Source organism: Hemisphaericaspora subhashii (genome assembly GCF_019202705.1).
Source record: "Hemisphaericaspora subhashii strain CBS 10753 chromosome Unknown scaffold11, whole genome shotgun sequence".
Lineage (NCBI taxonomy): Eukaryota > Fungi > Ascomycota > Pichiomycetes > Serinales > Debaryomycetaceae > Hemisphaericaspora > Hemisphaericaspora subhashii.
Genome location: NW_026057439.1, coordinates 23,665 through 49,194, shown reverse-complemented (window position 1 = coordinate 49,194; position 25,530 = coordinate 23,665). Strand labels below are relative to the sequence as shown.

The following is a 25,530-nucleotide window of genomic DNA, read 5'->3' as shown; positions in this document are numbered from 1 at the left end:
AATAAATGATGAGATTAGAGAAATATGAAACCACTGAAACCCAAATGAACTGAAAAATTTGCCATCAAATTTGGTCAATCCAATTGCATGATTTACTTGCATGCAAACAATAAGTCCTATATTAAATTAATATGACACACACACACACACAATTTGTATCCTTCTCTGTTGTTGTTCCTGATACCGAGTCAGTCCAACATTTACTTTCAATTGATCTCAATTGAATCACGGTGCTTATCTTCCGTATTGACATTAGCCTTTTATCAAGAAGTCATTGTGTCCTAGTAGTAGACATGACTACATTGATTTGTGGCTATGAATGATTGAGTCGCTGAAGTGGGGAACCAACATATAAACATGAAATTCTGGTCTTATTGTTCTCTATAATTTATATTTTGTTTTGTGTCAAGCGTAGTTTCTTCAATTGACCTCTTGAGATTTCTATCACTACCGGAGCCGGATCAATTTTATGAAATCCCTCGGGATTTAGACTCAATTGATACGTCGATTGCAATTGTATGTTGATAGTTACAAGTTGCAACAACCATTGACTTTTTTATTTTTCAACACTTTTTGTGATCTGTCGTCATTTAGTGGGATTCTCGCTTAACAAATATGCAAAAGTGGGCTTAAAAGATCACAGGAACAAGATTCGCAATCATTGACCAATAGAGATTAACTAGCCGTCTTAATTTAGACGACAAAGATTCGTGAAGCTTATACGACATGCAACAATTCAATCCAACATGATTGGGTCATTCAAACCAAAGCCATCACATTAGAAAGGCCATGGGCAACGAAGCACATACATCCAGTGCCTCCTAGAAAATTTTAGTGAATTTTTGGTTCAATTATAAGTCAAAAGAGAAACTCTTTCAATTTTCATCGTTCCTAATAATCATACTCAATTGCAAAATTTCATAATCCATTAATTAATAGAATATATGAAGGTTGCAATGACTAGCATTAACCCACATAGCCGAATCTATAGATTCTGCAGGAGATGGCAGTTTACAGTTTGGACATATCCATACACCATCGTCTAGACAGTACTTTGCTTGTTTTATGTGTCAATGAAATAGAAGTAGGTATGACTTTTGCTTGGTTTTGTGTGTCAATCGAAGAGTAGAATAGTCGATCGCAGAATTAGACGGGATTTCCATGCATGGATGTCGATGGTCTCTCTCACATATATATTTTCTCTATATTTCTACTACCTTATGCTTACCCGATAGTAATTATAAGGCCACTTTTTATACCTAATCTCTCGGCCGCTTATGATTTCTGAGACTCTAAGAACTACATGTATCATTGGATTTGTTTAGAATTACACGCCATACGTTTATTATTTTTCATACTGAAAAATGTTCCATTACAATTCTTTGTCAAAATACCGTCATGATTTGACTCTTATATGAATCAATCCATATGGTGATATGAGGTGAGTCGTAGGTAAATGGATGTGGTTGTATATTGTCTACCACAAAAGGTTCCCACAATATTGTCCTTTGAACCAAATCAAGAAGAAGAAGAATAGAAGGAAAAAAAAAAACCTTAGATTTTTCATTCGCATAATAAATCAAATGTGTGCCAACCCATCATCAGTTAACAAGGCATTCACTTTAAACAAACACGCATAATAACTATTTTCAAATCCAACACTAGCTATTACTACTTTATTCATTAATAGATTTTTACACTCCCACCAAATTGTTTCCATCAATTAATTACATCAAATGTCAATGCAAGATATTAAATATAGACAATTTCAAGCCCATGAAAACACCTATATCTCCTCCTTCTCCATAATCGAAAACAGTAACTTCATCTTAACAGCCGGAGGCCGAGATTCCACCATCAGATTACATTCCCTCACCGAAGATGCATCCACCTCAATTATCGTTCGAGAAGCCCCCCAAAATAAAAATTATTCAATAGTAGATTCATCAGATATGTGTATTGGTAGTATGGATGACAAGATTGAGATATTCGATTTAGCCAAAACCACCCCAGTACGAATCTTGGATAATACCCCTAATGACCCGACTCATAATCGAACTAATTTTGTTATTGATGCCAAAATCTTGAATAAGAATATGTTGGTTACTTGTGGGAACAATCATACGATGAATATGTTTGATATAAGAATGAATGTAGTCCATGGCACTAATGGACCATTTACTTCAATAGCATTAGGTGAGAGACTGTTATATAGTATTGGATATCATGGATATAATATTTGTTGTTCTGGTGAAGATGGAAGAATATATACTATGGATTTAAGAAATTCAGAAGTTATATGTGATCAAGTTTCAAATTATCCAATCTTGAAAATACATCAATATCCTAATGATTTAACATTACTGTTTGATTTATATGGACAAGTGAGATTATTTAATAATAGATCGGGTTTAACTTCATGTAGTTATAATATTAATGAACCCGTAAGGAGATTAACTCATACTTTTGATTTACAAATGATTCCCGAAAGAAATTGTATTATAAATAGTACAAATATTGGTGAGATTCAATTTTATTCGGTAAATAAAGATAGAACTCAAGTCAGGAAGAGAACAACATTGAAAGCGGTAGTAGATCAGAATCAAATAAGTACCAATTACTTAAATGGTATGAAATTTGATCCTGTTGAAAATAGAGTTATTGCATCTGGTGGAACTGGAATCATTCATGTTTGGGATAATGTTTTTGGTTGAGTCAATAAATTTCATGTTTATTGTATTTCGCGTGTCAAAGGAGAACGAAAAAAAAACATCTCCGAAATTTTTCATTATTTTCAAACAACAAATTATCTTTATCATTCACATCATCATCATCGATTGATAAACAACGAAAATGTCAGATGATCAATTCCCTCCAACAACAGTTGTCCTAGCTAAAGTAAAAGGATATCCCGCTTGGCCAGCAATGGTACTTGAAGAATCCAAATTACCCGATCATATCCTTTCCAAAAAACCAAAAACCAAATCATCATCATCCCTGACAACCCCATCATCACCAAAGAAAAAATCAACAATTCCAGCACATATCCTACCAGTACGGTTTTTCAGTGATGATACCTATATTTGGATAAACTCTCATGATATAAAATTATTAACCAAAGATGCAATTCAGAATTTTTTCACCGATAGTAATAAAAAAAGAAGAAGAGATAATTTATTACAAAAAGCATATGAATTAGCGAATGATCCACCCGATATGGAATTGTTTATTCAATATGGTTCAAGAGCAGCTCCACCCACCCCTGAACCAGAACCAGAACCAGTGGAAGAAGAGGAAGAAGAAGAAGAAGTAGAGGTTGATGAAACACCTAAGAAGAGAAAGAAACCGGGTCCAAAACCAAAGGAAAAGGGAAAAGCAGGTCCAAAGCCAAAGGACAAGGCTAAGCCAGGTCCAAAGCCAAAGGGAAAGGCTAAACCAGGTCCAAAACCAAAGCAAACCCCAGTTGTTGATCCTAAAAAAATCGAAGCAGACAGAAAGAAACAAGAAGAAAAGAAATTATTATCAGAATATGATGATGATTGGGGATTAGAATTAGTTGAATATGATTCGAAATCCGGTAATTATATCTTTGATTCTAAACGAGAACAAATTGAATTCTTTAATGAATTACCTGATTCAATTACAATACAAACCAATCTTGAAAAATTATCGCATAAATTCCAACAAATTGAACAAAAATTGATTCCGTTGTTATTATTATTATCTGATGATGATGAAGGGGTTGATGAGCTGGATGTACTTACTCAATTGAAATTATTGGATGCATTATTGAATTCACTTCCAAAGAGTGTGATTAGCAAGAGTAAGATATTACGTGCATTGATTTTAACAAAACGGAAAGGTAGTGGTGAGTTTGGACAAGTAAAACAACGAATTGATAAGATATTAAAGAAATTGGATATTGAAGTTCGAGAAAATACTGCGGAAGAATTGATTTCTCAAGAAAGTAAAGCCGCGACTCCTGATATTAAAGATGAAGTGAAGGTGGTTGATAGAAATGAGAATGGGATAAAAGAGGAAACAAAAGATGATGGACATGAGGAATCTAAGGAAGATGTCAAGGATGAATCAAAATAGACCCCACTAGGCTACATTCTCTCTTTTTATGTTATTTGTGTATATTAGTAAATGTAATATGTAAGAATCAAAAACGAAACTTTTCAATAAAGTTGAAATTTGACAGAGAGGCTCGTAAATATTTTCTATCAGTTGTCAATTAGTCTTACTTTAGATTTAATAATAGACACGAATTTTTCATTCAATGTAGAGATCCTTTGTAATGTCAACATCGATCAACTTATCCTGTCGCGTTAGACTGACGAATAGAGAGAGGGACCCCTACAATAAAATGTCCCTTCTCTTAAACTTGCAATATTTATTCAAAAACGCATCTTAAATTCCTGGTGTGAGTAAATTTCAGTCTGATTAAGTAAATTTCATATTTCCCGCCGCACTTACCCAAAATTGATCACGCATTTTTTTTGTTTTACAAATTGAAAGAGAGTTGAAAAAATAAAAGTTAAAAAAAGGGGAGGAGACAGCGAATTTTTTACTTTTCAAACATTTTTTACTTTCAACATCGCCAACCAGCATCATTTCCAAAACCTTCTAGAACTCGACGTTGGATCATATATTCTGAAATGCTTCAATTGGGTCAGTTTATAAGTTAATGTTTTAAAAGTCATATAAAATTAAAATAATCGTATATGGCCATCCGTAAGATTTGAAATTTAAACCATAGAAAAAAAAAATTTTCTTCAAGGTGTGTCCTTGTAGTAGTCCGTTCATCCTCCTGTTCCTCCCCCAATTTAGGAAATTGTTGACCGAACGCTTTAATTTCCTCTTTTGGATTTTTTTTTTTTTTTTTTGGCTCCTACCTTTTTCTCTCTCTCTCTCTTGGTCTGTTTAATAAACAATCAAATAAAGTAGTGGGATTATCACTGAACTTTGTATTACCTTAAATCTATATATAACACGAAAAGTAAGTATTTTAATCTAAAAGATTAATTCGAGTATTTGAACCTTTTGGAAGATTTGAAAAACGGAAGTTAACAGTAAGAATTTTCGACAACTTTCATAACAAACAAAACAAACAAACAACCCGTTGACCCTTTAGAGTTTCCCTATAAGCAGGTTTATAAAGAAAAGGGGAGTGTATCTTGACTAAATAATAAACCACGCCAAGCAGGTGATAGTCAATTTTTTCCAGAAGCCTAAGTAGATAAAAAAACTCGGATAAATATCTTTCTTAATCAGGACGGCAACAGTTTACTAACCATGACTTTCCCTAGAATGTCAAGTGCATCTGATCCAAAATTAGAAGATCAACAATATGAACAAGCAGGAGCCAATGGATTAAACCAAGGACCTAATTCTGCCGGTGCTGGTTCTGTTGGACCAGATGATGATGATGATGATGATGGACCATCAAGTGGTAAAACTCAAAAAGAAAGAAGAAAAATTGAAATTAAATTTATTCAAGATAAATCAAGACGTCATATTACTTTTTCAAAAAGAAAAGCAGGAATCATGAAAAAAGCTTATGAATTATCAGTATTAACAGGTACTCAAGTTTTATTATTAGTTGTTTCTGAAACTGGATTAGTTTATACTTTTACAACCCCAAAATTACAACCATTAGTTACGAAATCTGAAGGGAAAAATTTAATTCAAGCATGTTTAAATGCCCCAGAAGAAGGACTTGGTGATGATCAAGGTGATCAAAGTGATGGTAATAATTCTGCCGATTCTCCTGATCAATCGCCAGCTCCTCCAAATAATATCCAACAAGCTCAACAACAACAACAAGCAGCTGCTGCCGCTGCTGCCGCTCAAGCCCATCATGTTCAACAACAACAACAGGTACAAGCTCATGCACAACAATTACCTCCAGGTGCTCATATAGGTCATGGTATGCCATATCCTCCAGGACAACAACAACAACAGCCACAACCAGGGATGGCAGGTATGCCACCTGGTAATTATGGGGATAGTTCACAAGTGTATCAACAATATTTTTCAAATATGCAAAATAGCAATATGCCAAATCAACAACAATATCAATAAAGAGAGAGTAGTGGGTGACATTTGTATTTTTGTGTTTTGGTGTGAGAGGAAGAGATGATTGTTTTGGTTTATTTGTAATTCTATTTGAAACTTTGTATATTAAGAAATTCCTGTAAATTCTTCAATGATAGAGATGGGAGGGAGATTTGGATGGGTGGAGAGAGAAGCTCTTTGATAAATCGGACCCTGGGGTTTTTGATTTATTTAATCTCACATTGAATTTTATATTTTTTTGTACTTGTTTATGTTCTTGAACTTTTTTTTGTTTTAAATTTGTTATTAGTATTATTATATGCTTATACTATATATTTATTATTCTTAGTAGTAGTAATATAGAAGTATCTAGTTTTTGTTTATATTTATATATATCTTTTGTAGTTATAGCTTCATCTACTGTAATTTGGATTTGTTTTTTCTTGTTGATCAAAATTGAGAAAAATCTTTTTTGCAGCCTTTCCATAAATGGATATCAAAGCAACCACCACCCAATTAGGAAACCAGATGAAACGGGGAATTAATTACCCTGATAAGATGAGAAGTGGTTTTCATTCCACAAAATGACTACACCACCAATAATAAAAATATGTTATCTTATGGGGAATACTGGTGAAATGGAATGATACATCTATTCAAACTGATGATTATTGATTCTCTGTTTATTTAGTTGTCAGTATGCAGCTATTATAACAATAAGACAATATGCCCAATGTAGTAGTTCCAAATGCGCTGAAACTGATACAAAATGGGAATCAGATCTCCAGTTTTCATTGTAGAGTTCAGTCCTTACTAAGAATGAAAAGGACCATTAATAAGAAATAATTAGAGCAAATGACGGGGGATGTTATGACCATGCTATGATAAGCTGTTGAGTCCTTAGCAACTAGAAGGCGGTCTCTGATAGTGACCTTGGCTTGTTGTTTATTAAGCTTGTTCGTTAGGTTAGTAGCTGGACGTCTCGGCATTGCCAATATTTCCTTCAGCTTACGGATTGGGCCATGTCACGAAGTTGTCCTTGCTTAGTAGGGAATAGATACTTGTAAATCCGACACAGAATACTGGAACCCAGGAATAGAAAGAGAACAAAAAGAGTAGCAAATTGTAAAAAATGTTGCTCGGAAATGTTTATAGAGTTCAGAGATTAGATGAACTAGCATATCTATGAAAGAATGGGTGGAACAGGTATTCCTAGATTAATTGTGCCTTTATCAGATGAGCATCAAATGGGTATCTTCCATTTTATTGTCCCTATAGTCACATCGGTTAGAGTGATGCTAACGATAGCTTCAAAATATACTATAGCAGGAGCTCAAAAGGAAACTTCTTGATTATTTGTAGCAAGATCTAGCTCAGAAATTTACAGAATTTTCAGCGCACAAGACAAAAGAGGGGCTGGCGTATACTAAATGTATTGAAGGTTTCAATATGGGAGGAGCTTCTGACAGCTTTTAAACCTCTTATAAGTCACTTGCTTCTAAAAGCGTGTATTTCGTATTTGGGTCATATAAATATACATTCTACACAAAAACATCATATTGGATATGTGGATGTATTGTTTGGCGGGATACTACATATTCGGAATGACTCCCGAGGTATATAAGTCATTTTTTAACACACTTCAAAAACTCTAACTTTTTTCTTTTTTCAATCAAAAAATATTAATCTCCATCCAATCCAAATGGGAATCCCCCCACAATAGTGGGGGAGGAGGTGTTTGCGGATAAGTCTAGAAGGCGAAACCACCCTACATGATAATTTTTTATAAGGGTAATATACTCCTTACCAACATGTTAGAAAGAAGTTTTTTAGAACGGTTATTGGTGGAAATTGGCAAAATTAAAGTTTATCCGAAATTAAAGTTTTTTGGCGTATTTCCGGGGCTAATTCAGGCATTATACATTAAATTCTTTTAGTCAGATTGCCAACAACAATCTTACAGACGAATGCCTCACCTACCAAAAAAAAGTGCTACGTTGCATGATGTCACAGTAAATATAAATAAAATAGATGCAAGAATAAAATAGTATTCTTACAAAACATGTAGGTCTAGGCTTGGGTAAGTTTTACGTAAATGCAAACGTTTTCGTTTGTTTGGGGAATGATATTTATAAATTATAACCAACTGTACGTCGACGCTTGCGGGCTATTCATTCAAAAACCTGTCATTTTTTGGAACTAAAACTTTTTTCCTTCCCCTCTGTGAGTAGAGAGATAAAGGGCGAGTGCTGTTTTTGTAAAAAGCGCCTTATAAAATATATAAAGCCTGCTATTATTGGATGATTCTTGAGCCATCGATAATAATATATTCGCAGATAGAGTGAGAGAAAAAATTATTCCCTTTAGGTCATGAAACTTGGGGCATAGCAAACAATTTTATTTTTCTTACAACTAACGGTCATGCGCTCGAGGAGGAGCTCAAGTTTGTAGATAATAATAAATGTTAAGCATCGTATGAGTTACAGAAGGGTGTAGGGGGGTGTTGCTTCGGTGATCTAATATCGTTATACTTTAACGAGAAGTTTGACAAACAAACGGACGGCTTTGGTGTACTTGTTGAATGGGGTTTTGTCCAAGCAAAGAGTTCTGGAGTTCTTTTTTCTGCCATTCTTTTGCAAAATAGAACAATCGAATTTTTGGCTGTGAAAAAAGCCAAATAATATTTTTGTGAAATGTGTTAAAAATCTTATTGTTCCACTCCACTTTTTTTTCCATTTTTGAGTCACTTATGAATTTTTAGTACATGATGAAGTTGAAACAACACTAGTCATTAGTAAGCTAACTGAATGGTCATATGAACCCTGTAATTGAAAAAGAAAATTTAGTGTTATTTTTCATAAAATAAATACATTTCTCTCAATAGCAAATTTAATTTATAGAAACTCCGGAAAACCATTTTACAGAAACTCACACAAAATTTATTTTTTTATGAAGTTTGACTTCCAAATTAAATTACTTTTAACAAAACAATGTTTACTAATGAATATTATTTAACAATGTAAGGTATATAATATATAATAAATCCACAATTCTTCATTTGTCTCCTTTTTCATTTCAAATTCTTTTCCTCTTTCCTTTCCTCTTTCCCAATAAATTTATATTCCATTTTTACATTTTTATTTTTCCTTAAAATTACAATTTTTTTCTTGGTTAATCCGTGGAACATTTAATTATAGTTTACTTAATTACACTAAAAAAAAACTAAAGAGAAAATCATACCACTTATAATTTCCATTTTGTTAGAGACACTCACTTAAATTACAATTTTTATTTATACATTAACAACTACCACTTAGTCATTTTATTTGTTTAGTTATTTTTGCAAAAGAAGAAGTATCTAAAGTTCATTAAAGAATATTTGAATGAAGAGATTGTATTAAGACAGCAACTCATAACCATTTCCACAAGACCCTTTCCGAAGAAAAAAAAGCTAATTAACTAAATTATTTAAATACCCCTACAGTCCCCATCTCCCCTCCATTCCACCAAACAAAAAAAGAATAAGTTGTATCTTTATTTATTTATTAGAAAGACAGAGAGATCCCCCCCCTTTTTAGAGAATAGACTTATAAAAACAACTATACAACTACCTATCAACCTCCCCCTATACTCACTCATCATAGACAAATCAGAACCCCTGTTCCAAGAAAATCAATCATTCTTTTTTTTCAATTGCTAGAAAATATATCATTATAAGAAAAAAACGCACCAGATCTTAATACAACGCATATAGTGCAAAAATATATATACCAACGATGATGACGTTAAACGAATTCAATAAGAATAATACACCCGATAGACAACAACCGCAAAGACCAATACTTCAATCCTCACCACCATCATCTTCACTGTCTCTGTTTGCTGACTATACAACAACAACTTCCCAATCTCAACAATTTCCGCAATCCTCCACCAATTTTATGCGCATGGCCAGTGGTAGTGGAACATCAAAACCAATGGCATCTGCAAGTATTTGGAATTATTCAAATGCAGCACATAGAAGACATTCATCAATCGATCCAAGTATTTGGTCGTCATCAGCATCCTCGAATACCGGGGGATTGCCTTCATCACTGAATATTTGGTCAACCCTGACTACTTCACCACAACAGCAACAGCCCCAACAAGGAACGGAAAATTATACTGCAGGTTTGACAACTAGTAATCGTTCCTCTCTGATTGCTGGATATTCACCGCCACCTCCAGGTATGAATACTAGTAGTGCCGGGACTACTGCTACATTTGAAGAAAATGAATATCCTAATGTATCACCTACCCAATTATTTGATCCAGTTCGTAGGCATTCATTTACTGACGGATACACTACTGGCAGTGGTGTCACCACTAACGAAAGCACATTACAATTAGTTGATGATTATTTTGAAACTGATCCTCATGAACGAGTTAAAGTTACATTACAATTATTGAATGAACGATTTTTTGATGAAGAAAAATATCTTGGTGATGCTTATCAATTACCCAAATTCCCCATTGAATCCTCATTACGTAATTATCAATTGATTTTAGTTGGATTTAAAGCCGGTAGAATTGATGTGTTTTATTTACCTACTAGTCCTACACCTTTAGAATTGATGAATTTAAAAGTTGGTGATTTGGTTATTGTTGAAGCTGATCGAGGTCGGGATTTGGGAAAAGTTTTCAAGATGAATATTTCAATTGATGAAGCTAGATTATTGAAGTTGTTACAATTTCAAGAACAGCAAGCTGCTTTGAATGAACATGAGAATATTTTGGATGATTTATCCGTGAAGAATATGTCTGAACAAACTGGTGGTAATAATAATGTTGCTCCTCCCACATTACATTTCCCAAAATCAATTATTTCATTAGCTCAACCAAATGAAATTATTCAAATTTTGAATAAGAAACAAGATGAAGAAAAGGCTTGTAGATTATGTTTGGCAAAGATTGCTAATGCAACTAGTAATCAATTGTTAAATTCTGCCACTCCAAGTACAACTACTCAAGACTTATTACAAATGAAATTAATTGATGCTGAATATCAATTTGATCGTAAGAAGTTGATTTTTTATTATTCAACCTCAAAACGTATTGATTTTAGAGACTTGGTGAGGGAATTATTTAGAATTTATAAAACTAGAATTTGGATGTGTGCAGTTATTGGATTACCTTATAATATTTCCAGGAAATCAGTTAGTCCATTATCTGGAAATGCATTTACAAATCCATTTACCCAACCACAACAACAGCAACAACAGCAACAGCAGCAACCAATTCAAACTCAACAACCACAATTGATGAATGCTGGCCCTCCTCCTATTCAACAACAACAACAACAGCCGCCATTCAGGTTCGAAAGAAGATTGAGCTATCAACCTCCACCCACCTTTCAACAACAATCGTATATGCCACCTCCACAACAAATGCAACAGATGCAACAACAGCAACAGGTTCCTGTATCGTTTAGACAAGAGAATATGGCACCTAGAAGATTTTCCATTGATTCAAGACAATCAATGCCACAATATTCATTTGGTGGAGGACAAGCACCACAACAACAGTTACAACAACCACTTCAAACTATTCCACAACAACAATTATTTGCACCTGATTTCCAATTACCTTCAAGATTAAGATCTCAAGATCATACTACTAGAAATGGAAATGAAAAAGATGAAGATGATGTTGGATTGAATAATAATTCAGGTGAAGCTTTTGTTTTAAAATCATTAGTTGATTCAATTAATCATTAGAGAGATGTTTTTATTATTACTTAATTATTATTTTGATTGGTTTTATAGATATGGACACACATACACACAATATTTTTGTTTGATTTTTTACACATTATATGATACAAATGCCAACAACTACAACTACAAACTGGACTTTTTAGATGAGATTTATATATACAGATGATACACATGAAAGAAAAAGAGAGAGATTATAAAATATATTATATTATACAATTGGGACGTTTTTATTCTTACTTTTACTTGTTACTTTTTATAGGAACCTTTATATATTATGTTTAGAAAAAATTATTTAAATGATAAATATGATAAACTGTTTGATATTATAGAAATAACTATATAAAGATACTATATGTAGGACGACTCCTTTAGAAAACACCCCATTTCCAAATGGATTCATCAGGATTGATCAATTCATTATCTTTAGAATCATAACTCAATCCAACAGCAACAGCAAGAGTTTGAAGATAGAAAAAGAAATCACCCCAATTGAAACCAGTCTTTTCATGTTTTTCTTTCAATTGTTTCATAGCTTCTTCTGGAGTAAGTTTAGTCCCAACTTCTAACTTAACATTATGATTCTTTTCATATCTTTCAATAACTTCCCTAAAAGAAACATCACCCGATTTAACCCTAATTTGATCAGGAAGTTTCTCAACTGGTGTAGTTGCAGTTGCAATCGCGATATATCCAATATCTTCAACCCTAGTAAATGGGAAAGTGGTATCTAAATCACCAATTTGTAAATAGGTATTAGTCTCCTTATCAATTCCAATATGAGGAACAAATTCATATAAATATAATCCATCTTCAGCAAACCAATTAGTAACAATATCAACCACCTTAATCCCACCAATAGCTCTTACATTTTCACTATGATCATATTTCATATGTAAAATATCAGGAATATATTGTCTAGCAAGCAAAATATCAATTCCAAATTGTGAAGGAATAAATAATTTTGGTTTAACTTTTTCAAGAACTTTTTCAACAATAGTTAATAAAGCAGGGTTTGGATTAAGATATTCAATAATAACATCAACCCCGGCCAATTCTTGCGAGATTGAATCAACGGTGTCTTCAGTAAGTTCAGATTTAATGTATTTAATACGATCAGTTGATTCTCTGTCTTGTCTTGAGAATGCCTTGACGGGGAATTGGATCTTGTCATCGAATTTACCAGAATTGATGGCTTCGATGGTTGGTTTACCTAATGAGCCTGAAAGACCGAGGATTGCAATTGAAACTTTTGACATGATTGAGAGTGTTATTTGTAGCTGTGTATGGATTAAATCAATGATTATTGATATTGATGAGAGATAGAGTTAAGACGAAATAAGAGAAGAGGACTATGGGGTCATATTTATATTCTTATCCTGATCTGATCTGTTGGATATGAGCCAACTTTGTTGAGTTGGAGAATTATTGATTACTAATTTTCTTATTCATACATAAAGTTTTCTTGTCAAAAAGCTTAATAACTGTTTAGTCAAATTCAGATCAGATTCTTAGAAAATTGTGGAAAAATTGAAATTTTTTTTTTGTCAGCAAATTACGCAAATTACGTAAATTACGTAAGATGAATAAACATTCTTGTCGTTACAAGAAAAAGCGTAATATCACAAAGTCTTGACACTTTGGAACTAACCATTCATGTTGGTTAATTCTCTTGATTTTAATTATTAATCATCTGTAAACATATTACTAAAGTTTAAAAAACGTTCCAATAAGTTTTACCGCCCGAATATTCCACCAATCCGGGGCTCCCATTTAGAGATTGATAAATTGTAGAAATAAACTCAAACATCGGATAATCAATTATCCCTATGTCTCCACTCTCGCACCTCACTCATATTTCTATTAGTAATACTGAGGATAAAAAATGAAGTCCCCCCACACAAATTCATGCGGAAAATGATTCTGGTGAGATTCTTGGCAAGTAGTTAATCCAGTTTCTACATCAAAAGGTTTTAGTATACGGATTTATCTCTCCATGAGAAATTTGTGTTGTTTGGACGGTTTCTTAGTACTCCTTTAAATTTGATACATTCAATGGAGTATCTCTTGATTTTGGACGGAATTCCAATCTTGTCGATTATAGTTGTACTTTTCCGCTTTTTAACTTTCCAAGAAAAGTGCCCAGAAATTATTCACGGAAATTCATCCCTCTCCTGGCTGGGATTTTTCTCGAAGTATCCCTAGGTTTTACCCTCCAAAGATAGGTCGAAGTTTCTAGGAAGAAGTCTAGCGCACACGTTAGTATTCCAACTTCAAAAATTCAAAGGGGAGTTGGAATTTGAGATAACTTATTGGTACTACTATGTCGAATCACCATTTCTTGAGGACGTGACAATGCGATATGTTAGAAACAGCACGCCCTCATTATATTACTGGCCCCTATTGAAATATCATTCCATTTAATCTTCAATTCGGCAGGATTTTCTGGCACGTGATAATGGCATGAATATCACGTTTCCGTAAAATCGAACAAGTTATCCAACATTCTCTTTTAAGCACACTAGAAGTATTGGAGAAAGTTTTGATTTGGATAATATATAGATTGGAAGAATATACTAAGCACAATTATTCTGTTATTGGTTTTTCCTATTTAAATTGTAAAATATTTTGACTAAAATTGTCTGAAGAAAAGCTGCAAAAGTTTTTTTCAAAAGGCTGCAAAAATTTGATTATTCTGTAACTATTCAATCAATAATGGGTTAAACCACCTGATGCTTCCCTTGTGTTTATGCAATAGTATTACCTTTAGACCAACTAGTCGATTGGCTTCATTGATTCTTTAGTAACCAAGCACCCAATTCTCTATCCAGTCTTTTGGATCTCTTTCATATTTGAAAAATCTACCCAATCTCCTTTTTTAGGTATAAATTGGGGAGAATTCTACCGTGGTTAATTTCAGAATCATCATTTCTTCGACTAGTCTAATTACAGGGATCCACAGCTAAACTGGATCTGTGTCTTGAGATCTGTAACAAAAGTTAAAGGAGGAATGCATGGGTGTGGCATGATTTGTCTTTGCTTGAGTTTAGAAGTCCCCCATCGGAATGGAGTTACACGCACTTGTAATTCAATCAGTCCAGAGAGCTCTAGAAAATATTCTTATACCAGTTTTTGATAGCACAGTAATATCGTTTCACAACCTGCTGTTTTATTTCAAAAACTTGGAGACGGAAATGCAAATATGTAAATACCGAACTCTTTCAGCGACGGGTATAGATTTCCGCGGGTAATATTGATTGAAGAGAGACACAATCATACCAATAATTTGGTTAATAATTGTTTGAAGGGCGGTCGCTTATGTTCATAGTCTTAATAAATAACATGATTTGCATCCATGGATATTCAAAAAACGCAGCAGATCAATTGTGGCTTATTTCTCTATAAAACTTATCCGTCCATATGATCCTTCGCCTTGAGAGAAATCTAGTTTGTAACCTACGGCATTTTTATGAAACTTACGTCTTACCATTGCCCACAACCTTGGTTATGATCGAGGAATGTCCGCTCAGCATAATGGTGTCTTCAGATTTTCGGTCTGATTGGTTGAGTTGTGAATTTTACATTTCCAATTTGGTTCGAGGGGAGAGAAATATCATGGAATTTAGTTTGAATTCTTTTTAGATTCACTAAAGTGTTTCTTTGAAATGAATTAGTCAGATCTCCCGTCTCTCTATCTCGCTAATTAATTAAGCTTTCTGTAGAAAAAAAAAAAATGTTTAGCCGTCATTGTTGGGGAAGTTTTTATAAGAAGGGGAGAGGCGGGAAGGAAAATTTCAGCTCATCGATTGTTTCTTTCGGAGTTCGGAGTTGATGGTTGCATATATCAATACAAAATTACTAGTTGGCTTTATGGAAATGGAATTATAATTTATGGGGTAAACAATCAAAATATCAACCGATTAATTTAAATAATTTTCTGTTGTCGGGTTAAAGCTCCGATAGACAACCAGCCTGGAAAGCTATCCGGCGATCATTAGGCTTAGCGATTTCTCTTTTTGAAGAAGTTCCCAACTTTTACTATTTAATTTTTTCGGAGAAGATATTGAATTAATCGGAGTCAAACAGGAGTGTAGTAGTAGTAGTAGTAATTTGAAATTTGAATAATGATCATACTACTGTAAGCTATGGCTATTTAGGGTATGACGTAAGAGGGTTTATAATTTTTTTTATTTTTTAAAAAGTTATTCTTTCTTTTTGAAGAATACGAGTGTGTGACATTTGATAAACAAAAAACTCCTAAAGAATAAAATGATTGGATGGAAAATATGAGATCCTTTTTTTGTTGAGTGAATCTATATTGAAATGTATAATTGCGTCATTAGAACAACCGAATGTAATATCATGTGAAATTCTCTGTTCCCCATAATAATTGGTATAATACAAATAAAACGGGTATTTGATATCTTATTGTTCTCATTGTTTTAACAAAAACGGATTTGACAGAGAAATTGTAAAAAATTATTTTTTAAAGTTTTTTTTTTTTTGTTTAATTTTAAATTAATTTAACACATTTAACATTTTAGAAGTTAAGAGAATGCTAAGAATTTAAATAGAAAAACAGGAACCAAAAAAACTCAAAAAAATTCCTAAACAATAGACTTGTCAAGTGTCATATATGCCATTTGGAATAACTTTTACAATCGTAAGAGAATGTGCGAATTAAGAAGTCAAAATAGAATAAACGATAATGTGAAATATATTATTCCCATGGATGTAATAATAACTGGTAAAAAATAAAAGGTTATCAAATACTATGGGTTATTAATTCGATATTCCAATTGGTTAGTTTTGACATCAAAAGTTGTTAATTTAATAAGGTTTTGTGTTATATATATTTTCCCAAGCCATTTGGTTAAACTTAATGTTCCACAGATGTATTTATAGGTTTTTTTTTTTCCAAACCTCCCTCGGATGTGTGGATAAGAGCATTTTTATCTCTAATCTTGATTAAGCATACTTCATTATATAAACAGGTTATTATTTCCCACCTAATTAAAATAATTATTTTCTCGAAGAATTTTTTTTTTTCAATTTTTTCACTTTAATTCAATTTAACTAATAAACTTCTTCAAGTCGATTCTAAAAAAATGTCGAATGAAAAAGTAGCAACCACGACTGGGGTCCAACCTGATCTCGAGGCCCCTTATCACAATGCCGAAGTTACAAAACAAACAAGTATTGAAGATGTCAAAGATGAAGAATATGCAACCACTACTGAAGATATAGATATGGTTGATTTAGAAGCTAATGATATGATATTACATGATAAAATGAAATTAGTTAATGATGCAATTGATGAAATTGGTTTTACTCCTTATCATTTAAAATTATTTTTTTTAAATGGGATGGGATATTGGACTGATTGTCAATTAACATATTTAGAAAGTAGTGTTCGTATGTTTATTAATCTTCAATTTGGTTATGATTTCCCCGTGAGTGCAATTGCATATGCTGCAGGTATGATTACTGGTGGTGTTTTCTGGGGATTTGGTGCTGATTTAATTGGGAGAAGATTGGCATTTAATTTATCATTATTATTAAGTGCAATTTTTGCAATTATGGCAGGAGCAATGAATTCAATGGCTAGTTATTGTATGTTTGTATTTTTAAGTGCAAGTGCTGCTGGTGGGAATTTGGTTTTAGATACTTGTGTATTTTTAGAATATTTACCTCATAAAGATCAATGGTTATTAACATTTTTCGCATTATTTTGGGGGATTGGTCAAACAGTTGCGGTGGGTTTAGCTTATGCATTTTTACCGAATAATTCATGTGATGCAAGTTGGGATAGTTGTCCAAGTCATTTAAATAAAGGTTGGAGATATCAATGGTATGTAAATGGAGCAATAGTTTTATGTATGGCCGTGTTAAGAGTTACCGTGATAAGATTGAAAGAAACTCCTAAATTCTTATTAGCTAATAATCGTGATGAAGATGCCGTGAATGTCTTACAAGATATTGCCACGAAATATAATCGTAAATGTTCCCTTACCGTGGAACAATTGACAGCTTGTGGTACAATTGAATGTAATGAAGATTTCCGTAATCATTATAATTTAGATGGAACTGCTATGTTGGTTTGGAGACATTTAAAAATCTTATTTTCAACTCCCAAGGCAATTAGATCAACGATTTTATTAATCTTTTCTTGGCTTTGTTTAGGTATTGCTTATCCATTATATTCATCATTTTTACCATATTATTTACAAGCTAAACTTGAAAAAATTGCTAACGGTAACCCAGATGCTCTTACAGCAGCTACCACTAGTGGTGTATATCGTGATTATGTCATTGCCAATGTGGTTTCAATAGCAGGTCCAATGATTGCTGGGTTATTAATTTATTATGTTCCTCGATTAGGAAGAAGAGGTGTTCTTTGTATTGGTGGTTTAAGTACAATGGCCATGCTTTTTGGATATACTACAGTAACCAATCGTGCAGGAAATGTTGGTTTCACTTCAGCGACTTATTGTTGTTTATATATTTATTATGGGGTGATGTATGCTTATACTCCAGAAGTTATGCCATCAGCAGCAAGAGCTACTGGGAATGCCGTTTGTATTGTATCCACAAGAATTACTACCCTTGTTGTACCAATTATTGCATACTATTCTAATACTTCAAGCCTGGTTCCTATTTGGATTTGTGGGGCATTTATGGGTGTAATTGGGGTAGTTGCTTTGTTCCTTCCTTTTGAACCAACCAAACAAAGAGTTGTGTAATCAATGCCGTGCGTTGAAAAAAGAAGTAGACAACAATAACATTAACTTATTTATTTCATTATTTGTTTATTACAAAAAGTTAACTTTTTACTTTCTTATGTGTATATATATTTATACCTTTTTTATAGGTTTACTTATGAAACCTGATTATTTATTTAATTAAAATGTCCTCCTTCGTACATACTTCTATAAATTCTACTCACCGTAACACTCCCATCTCGGTTTTATTGTGGTTTTAAACAATACATTCTAACAGGATATAATTCTTTAGGTAAACCCTTTTGTACATCACTAGCAATTAATTTAAATCCCGCTTCAATAAACAATTGTCTAAATTTAGCATCAGTTCTAGTCACCGAACTATCAGTTTCATCAAATATATCTTCCACGGGAGCAATATTTTCCTTAACAATTAAAGTTCCAATTCCATTTCCAATCAAAGCTTCTCTACATCTTTTCCAAAATTCAATCAATTCCCCATCAGGTAATTGTCCAACACACCATTGACACCAAATCAACCAATATTTCTTATTTATATCAGGATACCATTCTTGCATCCCTATATCATAAATATCCCCCAATTTCCCCCTTTGTCTCACCCCAATTAATTCATTTTCCATTTGTTGTACGAATGGTTTCACTGGTTCTAATAAATCAACTCTATCACTTACTTTCCATAATAAATCCCTTGTAATCCTACCTATTCCAGCACCCATATCAATCGTTAATTTAGGATATTCTGGAGGACATGTCATTCTGGTTTGAAGTTTTCTTAAAAATGTAGACGAGCCGATTATGTCGGCTTTAGGTACTGATGTTTGTTCACCAAATCCACCAAGAACTCCATTTACTGATGCTGGAACTGAGGACCAATAGGAGATAGCGTCTTCATAGTTGATTTGAGAATCGGGGATAAAGTTGGGGTCAGTTTGTATCTCTTGGTCTTGATCTTGGATATGTTTGATTGGCATGGTTTATAATTGATATAGAATGGGATGGATGGATGGTTAGTGATGGATGGATCATCTAAATGAAAATTTTATTTTTCGGTTGAGGTTTTCAGTGAGATGATGCTTGATGTTTACGAGATATTAACCATTTTTTGGTGGGTAGACGGAAGATTTTCAAATGAAAGATGCAATGAAGATGTATAGATTCCCGTTTCAACTTTAATTCAAGTAAAAAGATTGCTTTAGTTATATAAGAGATCATGAACAAAATATTATGACAAGTTTATCACAAGTAGTCCCCAGATGATGTCATTGATTTTTTTTGTCGCTCCTTTTCCATTCGTCGTGACGAACGGCTGAGAGTCATTCTCTCTATACGGTTTATTTCTTTTTAAAGATGATTCATTGGTTAAAATTTCTAAAAATATAAATAATCAGTATCAGTGGCTTGAACTAATATACGTCATTTCAATATACGATCATCACCTTGACCATCAAAACAGTAGTTAAACTTATCTTTCTATTGTTTTTCCTAATTAAGGTTAAATTAATTTGCTCACTAAAAAAAATTTAATTTTAATTTTAAACTTTTCATTCTCTTTTTTAATAAGGGGAACCATCAAAGTATTTAATTTCTTAGACATCATCTCTCTCTTTATACCGCCCAGTTAAGTAATAGCTATTCAGCCGCATAACACAAGAAGACAAACCCAAACATATACAGAAAGACAAATAAACCTGAAAGACTATACAATTATCTAATAAACACTAAGAAACTAAACTAATAATCCCTACCATGATATATATAGACGATGTGAAACATGCATGTATGGAATGTATCCGGGGTCATAGATCATCACAGTGTCGCCATCACATGCGCCCATTATTACAAGTAAGATCCAAAGGTCGACCTAATGTTTATGCCAATGGGAACCCAAACCATAGAATAGCAGTATTTGCTGAAGAAATTGCCAATAATAATAATAATGAAAAATCAGATGATATAGAAGTACCAATAGGAAAATGTAAGAAACAACAAGCTGTAATTATACTAAAAGCATCACCAAAACAAGTGATTGATTTAAGAAATGGACAAATTGTTGGTCCTTATGATGAATCTAAATCACAAGCTAATATAACTACAAAACCTCCACCACCACCCGTGATCAATGATGATAGTTTTATAAATACTTCCACATGTTGTGGGATTCTGAAACCTGCTAAATCATGTGGATGTTGTTCAAATAAGAGGAAACCAGTTAATAAATCAAAGATTTTAAAGACTTATTTAAAGAAACGACTTGAAAAACAAATAAAACAAGAACCAAATAGCGTGTTAGAATCTGAAAATAGGAAATCAAACCAGGATATGAAACTAACAGGGATATCATCGAGTCTCAATTCCAATAAGAAAGAATTCGTTGCTGTTGTTCCAGTTCCATCTTGTTCAATTCCAGGTACTTGTTCTTGTGATGATAATTGTAAATGTGATGGATGTATAGTTCATGGAAATGGTAACAATTCATCAATTCCTAGTTTTATACAAGATTTAAATTATTTACAGAATTTGAATGATATAAATGATACTACCAATCAACTTTCAATCACTCAAAATCAACCTCCCTTATTTGACAACAATATCCTTGACAATAACCATACATATCCTTCAATCACATCTCAGCTACAACAACCGCATCAACAATCAGTACAGCCAACAAAACAAGAAATACCGAATTTGAGCCCAATGGAACCTCTAATAATTGATTCTCCACCTGGAAGTATATGTTCATGTCCATCCGATGGATGTGATTGTACGAATTGTGAAATACATGGAAATATCAATGGATATAAATTAGATGAATATTTTCAATCAAAACCACGAAATGAACAAGAAATTTTCCTTGCTGCTATATCTGATTATATATTATTCCCTGAAATGATGAATTCAACTAATGGAAAACCAATTAGAATATCGAATAATGATTTTGAATTTGAGGTGGATCCTTTATTGATTCTGTTATTGAAATCTGAACCCGGTGATAGAAATCCGTATCCGACAGTTAATACTGGGAAGGGAAATGGTTCATGTTGTAGTAATAAGGCGACGACGAATACCCAGCTAGAACAGCTACAATATGGGACCACTAATATCCAATTTGAAAATCATGTTTATAAGAATAGTAACCAGCCGAATGCCATGGATACATCATGGCGTCCAGAAACATCAGTCGCTGGGACTTGTTGTAGCTCGGAGAATCAATATTCAATCGGTTCTTTAACTACTCCAGGAAACCAAAGCTCTTGTTGCAAGAAGAGTTATTAAACTAAATCAACTTGGTTAGTGCTATCTTTTAGAAAGTCATCTCATTGAGAGTATGCTACGGTTATCTATTTATTTATATTTGCTTTTATAGTGTTTGTATAGTTTGTTATAGAGAATGAAATGAATAATCCTGTATATAAAACCAAATCTGTAGTTACTCCATCAAATCTCTTTTCCAACACCAACAACAGTAGCATCAGAGAGAACGAAAAAAAAATCTTTCATCCTTTGTTGGTCTGTTGCAAAGATACTGTAAGTAGAGAAAGTTAATTAGAAAAAGGGTAACTTTATAGATTGAGTAATCATCATCATCATCATCCAACTTATAGAAAAAAGAGAAAGAAAAATGGAAGATCCTATTGATGTCTCTTATTATATTGGAGTCCAATCTGCTGAAACATTGGGAAATCTTGATGTTCCTTTAAATAATGGACAAATTGTTAGTATCAATTTAATTGATGAATTACCCGATGATCCAAATGAATTGATTGGATTCTTACAAGGTGAAAAATGTGCTTGTCAATATTGGATAAGTGTTGCTAGTGCATATGCTCGTTTAAATAAATTAAATGAAGCTATGGAAATCATCAATGCTACCAATGGATTATCACAATTTAATGATGAAGATAAGAAATCATTCCAATCTTTTCAAATTTGGCTTTATTTTAAATATATTTCTTTAGGAATTGATAAAGAAACTAATTTGATTCAAGTCCTGAGTGAAATTAATAATTTACTGCAAAAGATAAAGACTGATAATACAACCAATGCTGCTAATAGTACTTCAAATATCTTATCTCAAGCAGTATTATTCTTATATCAAGGAAGAGATGATGATGCATTGGATATATTTGATCGTATTTTAAGAATTGATCAAAATAATTGTTTTGCATTATTAGGAAAAGCTCAAGCAATTTTAAATAAAACCAAGAATTATTCACTTGCATTGAAATTATATCAACAAGTTTTAATTTTGAATCCTATGATGAAACCAGATCCAAGATTAGGAATTGGATTATGTTTTTGGTTTTTAAAAGATGATAGAATGGCATTTCAATCTTGGGAAAGAAGTTTAGAATTAGATGACCATAATTTAAAAGCAAAAATTTTCTTAAATTTAGCTAAATTTCATCAAACTTTTAATAATTCATTAACTGATGAAGAATTCTTAGATAATTATAAATTATGTCTAACTGAATTATCCAAATTAAATAAATCTAATCCAAATGATTCTATTATATTATTACCATTGGCATCATATTATTTTTCAAAAGGGGATTATGAATTGGTTGAAAAATTAATTAAAAAAGTTGTTAAGAATATAACTGGATATGAAAGTTTAATTAAATTCAATAGTTTTAATCGAGTTTCAAAATATGAATCTAATGTATTATCTCAATGTGCAACTTGGTTTGGTAGAATCCAATTTGCCAATAATGATTTCACTCAAGCATCTAAATATTTCCAAGAAGCAATTAAACTTAAGGATACAAATATTGTGGCTAAATTAGGATTAGGACAATCTCAATATAATCGTGGTTCAATTGAAGAAGCAATTATGACCTTTGAATCAATTTTAAGAAGTAATGTAAAATGTCTTGAAGTTAATTATTCTTTAGGATTATTATATTCCAAACAAAAATCAAAAAGAAAACAAGATATGGCCATTCAGATTTTGGAAAGATATATTAGATTATCCAATAATAGAGGATTGGCTTCTTCTAATAAAGATGATATCGAGTTTATGTTGAATAAAGAACCAGTTACATTAAATGCATATTTGGTTTTGAGTAAATTATATGAATCCACTGATATAAATCAATCATTAAATTATTTGAATAAGGCAATTGAATCAAGAAAACATATAGGGAAAGATGTTCCTTTGGAAATTTATAATAATATTGGAGTATTTAATTTCATGAAACAAAATTATGATGAATCATCCAAAAATTTCCAAACTGCTCTTGATAAAGTTGAATCAAATGAATTTAAATCCGATGATGGTGATTTATTAATTGATTTACCACAAGATTTGAAAGTTTCATTAAATTTCAATTTAGCTAGATCAAAAGAAATTTCCAATGTTTCCGAAGCTTTAGAAATTTATGAAACTTTATTACAAGAATGTCCTCATTATTTCTCCGCCAAATTAAGAATCTTATTTTTGAATTGTATTTCAGATCGTGGTATGACCAAGGAAGAAATTAAGACCGAAATTGAAGAATTATTGAATTCAAATGCATCCGATTTAGAAATCAGGTCATTTTATGGATGGTTTGCAAAGAATTTCGGTAAACGATTAGGATTACAAGCTGATGCTGATACAAAACATCAAAAAGATACTTTGGTTGAATATGATTCTCATGATTGTTATGCATTGATTTCATTGGCTAATATTTATTGTATTATGGCTAGAGATACTAAAGGAAGTAATGATGATCAAAAAAAGAAACAACAGAAATATTATATGAGAGGAATTGAATTATTTACAAAAGTATTATCATTAGATTCTAAGAATGTATATGCTGCTCAAGGGTTAGCTATTTCTTATATTGAAAATAAAGAACCAAATAAGGGGTTAGATATTTTGAGGAAAATTAGAGATTCATTAAATGATATATCGGTTTATTTGAATTTAGGTCATGTTTTATGTGAATTAAAACAATTTGGTAAAGGTATTGAAAATTATGAATTGGCTTTAGGTAGATTTACTGATGGTAAAGATTCTAAGATTTTATCATTTTTAGGAAGAGCATGGTATTTAAGAGCTCATTCAGAAAAGAATTTAGGATTTTATAAACGAGCATTGGAATATACTAGATTAGCATTGGATTCAGTTAAAGGAGGTTCCAAAGCTTCAATTAGATTCAATATTGCCTATGTTAATTTCCAAATTGCTGAATTTATTACTAAACAATCAATTTCTCAACGAAATGTAGAAGATATTGAAAATGCAATTAATGGATTAAAAGATGCAATTGAGATTTTGAATGAATTATCTTCTGATGAGGAAAAACATCCACCATATCCAAAGGAAGAATTAAAATCTAGAGCTAATTTAGGAACAAACACTTTATTGAATAGATTAACCACCGCCCTTCAAGAAACTAGAGAAAGTCTTGCTGAAGTTGAACATAAATTGGAAATTGCAAAACAAGTAATGAAGGAAGAAGAAGAGGCGAAATTAAAAGAAGAAGAAGCAAAATTGGCAGCCCTTGCTGAAAAGGAAAAGTTGTTGGCTCAAGAAAGAGCTGCATTACAAGAACAAGCACAACAATGGGCAGAAGAACAAAGATCGAATATTGTGGATGAAGGTGGAGATGAAGAGGATGATGATTTGTTTAATGAAGAATCTAAGAGTAAGAAAGATAAAAAGAGAAAGGCTACTGCTCCAACAAAGGGAGGCCCAAAGAAGAAGAAAAAGAAGAGAGCTAAGAAGGGTATAGTAGATGATAGTGAAGAGGAATCGGCTCGTTCAAGTGGAGAATCAGATGTGGAGAATGATAATGAATCCAAGACAACTTCTCCGAAGAAAAAGAAGAAGGTGTTGTCTAACGAATTTATCAATGATAGTGATGATGATTTGGATGATGATGATCTTTTTGGAGAAAACGACGAGGAAGAAGAAGATAAACAAGATGAATCCAATGGTAAGGCCAATGGTGCGGATGAAGATGATGAAGATGAAGATTGAGGGATGT

At 32.5% G+C, this 25,530-nt stretch overlaps 9 protein-coding genes across 9 annotated transcripts; 7 read left to right on the top strand and 2 right to left on the bottom strand. All coding sequences in view use genetic code 12, as the record gives it.

Annotated features, from left to right (window-relative positions):
• Positions 1 to 1,742: 1,742 nt before the first annotated feature.
• Positions 1,743 to 2,714, top strand: J8A68_005857 (uncharacterized protein; the record flags this gene model as incomplete). Its single annotated transcript, XM_049409968.1, has 1 exon — positions 1,743 to 2,714. One exon carries the CDS (start codon positions 1,743 to 1,745, stop codon positions 2,712 to 2,714), a length of 972 nt encoding a protein of 323 aa, XP_049260824.1.
• A 139-nt stretch (positions 2,715 to 2,853) lies between these two features.
• J8A68_005856 (uncharacterized protein) lies at positions 2,854 to 4,098 on the top strand (the record flags this gene model as incomplete). The annotated part of the gene is made up of 1 exon (XM_049409967.1): positions 2,854 to 4,098. One exon carries the CDS (start codon positions 2,854 to 2,856, stop codon positions 4,096 to 4,098), a length of 1,245 nt encoding a protein of 414 aa, XP_049260823.1.
• A 1,200-nt stretch (positions 4,099 to 5,298) lies between these two features.
• MCM1 (transcription factor) lies at positions 5,299 to 6,087 on the top strand (the record flags this gene model as incomplete). Its single annotated transcript, XM_049409966.1, has 1 exon — positions 5,299 to 6,087. One exon carries the CDS (start codon positions 5,299 to 5,301, stop codon positions 6,085 to 6,087), a length of 789 nt encoding a protein of 262 aa, XP_049260822.1.
• Positions 6,088 to 9,836: 3,749 nt separating this feature from the next.
• J8A68_005854 (uncharacterized protein) lies at positions 9,837 to 11,816 on the top strand (the record flags this gene model as incomplete). The annotated part of the gene is made up of 1 exon (XM_049409965.1): positions 9,837 to 11,816. One exon carries the CDS (start codon positions 9,837 to 9,839, stop codon positions 11,814 to 11,816), a length of 1,980 nt encoding a protein of 659 aa, XP_049260821.1.
• Positions 11,817 to 12,184: 368 nt separating this feature from the next.
• CIP1 (Cip1p) lies at positions 12,185 to 13,072 on the bottom strand (the record flags this gene model as incomplete). The annotated part of the gene is made up of 1 exon (XM_049409964.1): positions 12,185 to 13,072. The coding sequence occupies one exon, from the start codon at positions 13,070 to 13,072 to the stop codon at positions 12,185 to 12,187; it is 888 nt and encodes a 295-aa protein (XP_049260820.1).
• A 3,849-nt stretch (positions 13,073 to 16,921) lies between these two features.
• FGR2 (Fgr2p) lies at positions 16,922 to 18,556 on the top strand (the record flags this gene model as incomplete). Its single annotated transcript, XM_049409963.1, has 1 exon — positions 16,922 to 18,556. The coding sequence occupies one exon, from the start codon at positions 16,922 to 16,924 to the stop codon at positions 18,554 to 18,556; it is 1,635 nt and encodes a 544-aa protein (XP_049260819.1).
• A 224-nt stretch (positions 18,557 to 18,780) lies between these two features.
• Positions 18,781 to 19,527, bottom strand: J8A68_005851 (N-terminal protein methyltransferase; the record flags this gene model as incomplete). Its single annotated transcript, XM_049409962.1, has 1 exon — positions 18,781 to 19,527. The coding sequence occupies one exon, from the start codon at positions 19,525 to 19,527 to the stop codon at positions 18,781 to 18,783; it is 747 nt and encodes a 248-aa protein (XP_049260818.1).
• Positions 19,528 to 20,380: 853 nt separating this feature from the next.
• Positions 20,381 to 21,829, top strand: MAC1 (Mac1p; the record flags this gene model as incomplete). Its single annotated transcript, XM_049409960.1, has 1 exon — positions 20,381 to 21,829. One exon carries the CDS (start codon positions 20,381 to 20,383, stop codon positions 21,827 to 21,829), a length of 1,449 nt encoding a protein of 482 aa, XP_049260817.1.
• Positions 21,830 to 22,175: 346 nt separating this feature from the next.
• J8A68_005849 (uncharacterized protein) lies at positions 22,176 to 25,523 on the top strand (the record flags this gene model as incomplete). The annotated part of the gene is made up of 1 exon (XM_049409959.1): positions 22,176 to 25,523. One exon carries the CDS (start codon positions 22,176 to 22,178, stop codon positions 25,521 to 25,523), a length of 3,348 nt encoding a protein of 1,115 aa, XP_049260816.1.
• Between the last annotated feature and the right edge of the window lie 7 nt (positions 25,524 to 25,530).